At 61.2% G+C, this 5,000-nt stretch overlaps 2 protein-coding genes across 16 annotated transcripts in view; both read left to right on the top strand.

Moving 5' to 3' along the window:
• Positions 1–2,595, top strand: part of LOC119583071 (neurogenic locus notch homolog protein 1-like) — a 2,893-nt gene extending 298 nt beyond the window's left edge. The window contains exons 2-5 of the mRNA XM_037931580.1: positions 1–459; positions 591–1,763; positions 2,025–2,508; positions 2,568–2,595. The exon at positions 1–459 is cut by the window's left edge and continues 57 nt beyond it. Of these exons, the coding sequence (XP_037787508.1) occupies positions 1–459; positions 591–1,763; positions 2,025–2,508; positions 2,568–2,595 (2,144 nt within the window). The remainder of the gene's footprint in view (positions 460–590; positions 1,764–2,024; positions 2,509–2,567) is intronic.
• LOC119582862 overlaps positions 2,467–5,000 on the top strand; it is a 109,121-nt gene continuing 106,587 nt past the window's right edge. For all 15 annotated transcript variants that reach the window (XM_037931351.1, XM_037931345.1, XM_037931344.1 and 12 more), the window contains exons 1-2: positions 2,467–2,973; positions 3,077–5,000. The exon at positions 3,077–5,000 is cut by the window's right edge and continues 86 nt beyond it. In XM_037931351.1, the coding sequence (XP_037787279.1) occupies positions 2,598–2,973; positions 3,077–5,000 (2,300 nt within the window). In that variant the 5' untranslated portion in view covers positions 2,467–2,597. The remainder of the gene's footprint in view (positions 2,974–3,076) is intronic.

Genomic DNA, 5,000 nt, shown 5'->3' with positions numbered 1-5,000 from the left:
AGCCCAAGTGCCTGTGCGCGCAGGGCTACTCGGGCAACCCCATCGGCGTGTTTGGTTGCACGGACGTGAACGAGTGCGTGAACAGCCCGTGCGGCAAGGGCGCGGTTTGCAGGAACGAGCCAGGCAAGTTCACGTGCGAGTGCCCGTCGGGATTCGAGGGCGACGCTGCCCGCGAGGGCTGCATCGCCGTCAAGAGCCCCGACTGCAGCGTTTCCAACCCTTGCCCGACGGGGGAGCAGTGTGTCGAGGACAAGGCCCTCGGCGCCAACGTGTGCGTGTGCCAGCGCGGCTACGTGCGCGACCCTCAGACAAGTAGCTGCCGTGACATCAACGAGTGCCTGGAGACTGTGGGCGGCAAGCTCGCCTGCGGCCTCAATGCCAACTGCAAGAACCTGCCCGGGTCCTACGACTGCCAGTGCCCGCCCGGCTACGTCGGAAACCCCTTCAGCCTCTGCGAAAGTAAGTAGTCAGTGCCTGAGGTATTTATTAGGTTGCAAAATAACTTCTGGCTTTCGTGTACTGATATTACGCCTATCGCATTCTTTCCTCCAAAATACAAGACCTCCTAATGGATGCCTTCCTCCCCTCAGAGTGCAACACGCTGGAGTGCACGTGCCTGCCCCCGTACCGCATCGTGGACGGGAACTGTGTGCTGGCCAACTGCTCCCTGGGCAACCGGTGTCCCGCGGGCGCCGAGTGCGTCACTATCCAGGGCGGGCTCAGCTACTGCGCCTGCCCCTCCGGGTACACCACCCTCCCTGACGGGTCTTGTCAGGACGTTGACGAGTGCGTGGCGCGCCTCCCCAACGGGCGCCTGCCATGTGGTCCTGGCGCCGAATGCTACAACCAGGTGGGCGGCTTCGAGTGCCGCTGCCCGCCCGACTCCTCGGGAGACGCCTACACCACGGGCTGCTCGAAGGCCCAGGAGAAGTGCTCCAGTGACGCCGACTGCCTCGTGAACGAGCGCTGCGTTCAGCCGGGCAAGTGCGTGTGCCCGCCGCCCTACTTCGTCGACAACCAGGACAACAACCGATGCAAGAGCCCGTGCGAAGCCTTCTCGTGCGGCATCAACAGCAAGTGCACGCCCTCGGACCCCCCTCAGTGTATGTGCCAGCCCGGCTTCGTCAACAGAGGCCCCGCCGGCTGTGTGGACATCGACGAGTGCCGCGAAAACCCCTGCGGCCAGGGTGCCATCTGCATCAACGAGATCGGCACCTTCAAGTGTGAGTGCCCCCCTGGCACCGAGGGCGACCCCTTCATTGGCACATGCAACCGAAGGGAGGAGGTCGAGTGCCACTCTGACGAGGAATGCCCCGGCGACCTCGCCTGCACCGACTCCGGCGAGTGCGTGAACCCGTGCGACGCCCTGCCCTGCGGCTCGAACGCATACTGCGAGGCCGAGGACCACGCCGCCTGGTGCCGCTGCCACCCCGGCTACGCCGAGGGCCCCAACGGCGACTGCATCTCCATGTGCGAGGGCTTCCTGTGCGGCCCCAACTCGAACTGCATCGTGGCGCGCGACGGCCCAACCTGCAAGTGCGAGCGGGGCTTCAACGGCAACCCGTTCCCCGGCGGCCGCTGCCTGCCCGACCAATGCTCGGCCGCCAACCCGTGCCAAGACCCGCAGGTGTGCGTCAACGGCCGCTGCAAGGAGCGCTGCGAGGGCGTCGTTTGCGGCGTCGGCGCCAAGTGCGACAAGAACACCAACAAGTGCGTCTGCCTGCCCTTCTTCCTCGGAGATCCTGACCTGCTCTGCGTGCCTCGTAAGTACCGTTTGTGTTCTTGCTTCTGGGGTTGGGATAATTATGCATACAAATAAAGAAGGAATAAATGAAATAGAAATTTTATCTGCACACGCACGCACAAGCGCGGACGCACACACACACACAAACACACACACACACACACACACACACACACACACACACACACACACACACACACACATACACACACACACACACACACTTGCGCGCGCGTGCATGTCTGTGTTACTAGTCGTTCTCACGTGCCTCTTCCCGCAGCGGTCACGCCGCCCCTGTGCACGCCCGGCTGCGGCGCCAACGCCCACTGCGAGTACGGCGAGCCCAACAGGTGCGTGTGCAACACCGGCTACAGCGGGAACCCGTACGCGTCGTGCGCCTCTGAGGAGGACCAGAAGGCCGACTGCGCCACCACGCGGTGCGGCACCAGCGCCGAGTGCCGCCAGGGCGTGAACCGCGTCGACTGCGTGTGCCCCGTCGGCTACCAGGGCAACCCCTACGTGGAGTGCGTTGACGTTGACGAGTGCATCGGCACCGCGTGCGGCATGAACGCCGTCTGCCTCAACACCCCCGGGAGCTTCGACTGCCGCTGCCAGGCTGGCTTCTCCGGCAACCCGTTCCAGATGTGCATGCCGGAGACCGTCGGCTCGGAGTCGTGTCTCGAGAACCCCGCCGCCTGCCCCGACTCGCCCTGCGCCACCGTCGTGTGCGGCCCCAACGCCGTCTGCACCGACGGCACCTGCACGTGTCTTCTGGGATTCAAGGGCGATCCTACCAATCTCAGCGAAGGATGCCAACCTGCAGGATGCCAAAACGATCTCTTCTGCGCTGATAATGAGATCTGCTTCTCCAGCGGTGGACGCCGTACTTGCGTCGATGCTTGCAACAAGGTTGAGTGCGGCCCCAACGCCTTCTGTGTTGCACAGGCCCATCGATCAGCCTGCCTGTGCAAGGACAGCTATAAGGGCAACCCTAACGACCTCACCGCAGGCTGCCAGCCCGAGGACCGCGAGAGCAAGTGCACCACCGACAAAGACTGCAGCCCCGGCCAGGTGTGCCAGGTGGACGCCCAGGGCCTCAAGGCCTGCGTCGACCCCTGCTTCTCCTACACCTGCGGTCAGAATGAGATTTGCTACAGCCAGGCTGGACGCCCACTCTGCCGCTGCGAGGAGGGCTACCTGCGTAACCCCTCACACCAAACAGTGCCAGAGTAAGTATTAATAATTGATTTCGTTCAATGCAAACAATGATACACAACCAAAGTCCCATGGCACCGCTGTAACAAAAATAACATTTTTTCTATTTCTCCGCAGAGCCTAATGTCCCTGACTGCCAAGATGACCGCCAGTGCCCACTCTCAGATGCTTGTCGGCCCGACCAGCTGGGCGTCCTCAAGTGCGTGGGCGTCTGCCAGGATTTCAACTGCCCCCTCCACTCCTCCTGCTTCGCCGTCAACCACCGTGGTCAGTGCCAGTGTGATCGAGGCTTCACAGGCAACCCCAACGACCGCAGCGGGTGCCGTCCAGTGCCCCGTGACGAGTGCCAGTCCGACGCTCAGTGCTTGGAGACTGAGAAATGTGAGACACGAGGCAATGTTCGCAAGTGTATGTCTGTGTGCGACACCACTCGCTGTGGACCCAATGCTGTTTGTGTTGCCAATAACCATGCTGCACAGTGCCAGTGCCCACCAGGTTTGTTTGCAGGCGACCCTAATGACCCTGTCAAGGGTTGCTCCTCTGTCGGCTGCATCATCAACGAAGACTGCCCCACAGACAAGGCTTGCAACAGACTGGACTTCACTTGCTTCGATGTCTGCTACGATGCTTGCGGCGACAATGCCATCTGTCTTGCTGAGAACCATCGATACAACTGCAAGTGTCCTCCGGGCTCGAGGCCAAACCCGTCTGCCGAGATCGAGTGTGTGGCCGTGAACCTGTGCGACCCTAATCCATGCCACGCCTCTGCCACCTGCTCGCCCGTTGGAGGGAACTACCAGTGCTCCTGTCCCGTCGGAATGGTCGGCGATCCATACACAACCGGTTGCCACCCCGAGGGTATGTGTCCCAACGGAAATGATGACTGCCAACTGGATAGCGTGTGCATCAATGGCCGCTGTGCCTCTCCCTGTGACCGAGCTTGTGGACCCAACGCCCAGTGCAACGTCGTCAACAGGAAGCCCATTTGCACCTGCCCGACAGGATTCGTCCCCAATCCGACCCCAGACAAGGGCTGCACCCGCCTGACATCATCGTGCAACAACGATGCACAGTGCCAAGGAGGCGTGTGCCTGGATGGACAGTGCAAGGTGGTGTGCCGAGACAACAGTGAATGTGCCCAGGGAGAAAGGTGCTACAACAACATGTGCATGGTGCCCTGCGTCTCATCTTCACAGTGCCCCACCAACCAGGCATGTATTTCTGGCGTGTGTCTTCTTGGCTGCCGCGGAAACACCGACTGTCCTACAGCAAATGCCTGCGTTAATAACAAGTGTGATGACCCATGCTCTAGACCGAATGTGTGTGGGCCTAACGCTCAGTGCAGTGTGCTAAACCACTTGGCACAGTGCCAGTGTCCTTCAGGATTTATTCCAACACCAACACCACAGCAAGGATGCGTCCGTGTGCCTGTCACTTGTGCCACCATCAGTGAATGTGGTCCGAGCACTGTGTGTGATTTCGGCCTGTGCAAGCCTGTTTGCCAACAGAGCAAGGAGTGTGCGCAGGGTGAGAGCTGCACCTCGGAAATGTGCCACAAGGTTTGCTTTGGTGATGGCAACTGCCTGCAGGGTGAGGTGTGCATTGAGGGCGCGTGCGTGGGCGGCTGCAGAGGCAACAGCGATTGTCGGGTCAACGAGGTGTGCCTTTCTAAGAAGTGCATGTGTGCCAAGGGATACCTGCCAGGCCCCAGTGGCTGTGTCGACGTCGACGAATGCCAGGACAGGCCATGCCACCCGAGTGCCTCCTGTGTCAATGTTCCAGGCTCATACAAATGCACATGTCCCGCCAGCACTGTGGGCGACCCTTACCAGGCGCCTGGATGCACCAAGCCCAACGAATGCACCAATGACGCCCAGTGCAATGGAGACCAAGCTTGTGAGAGGAACGGCGAAGGTATCTTCAAGTGTGTGGCGCCCTGCGCATCGGCTGTGTGCGGCTCCAACGCCCGCTGCAAGGTGGTCAACCGCAAGCCAGTGTGCGAGTGCGAGGCCGGCCACTTCGGCGACCCCAATGACCTCTC

This window comes from Penaeus monodon, chromosome 16 (genome assembly GCF_015228065.2).
Source record: "Penaeus monodon isolate SGIC_2016 chromosome 16, NSTDA_Pmon_1, whole genome shotgun sequence".
In the NCBI taxonomy this organism is placed as follows: domain Eukaryota; kingdom Metazoa; phylum Arthropoda; class Malacostraca; order Decapoda; family Penaeidae; genus Penaeus; species Penaeus monodon.
Note: the sequence above shows the minus strand (reverse complement) of the source record. Positions and strands in the feature narration are given on the sequence as shown.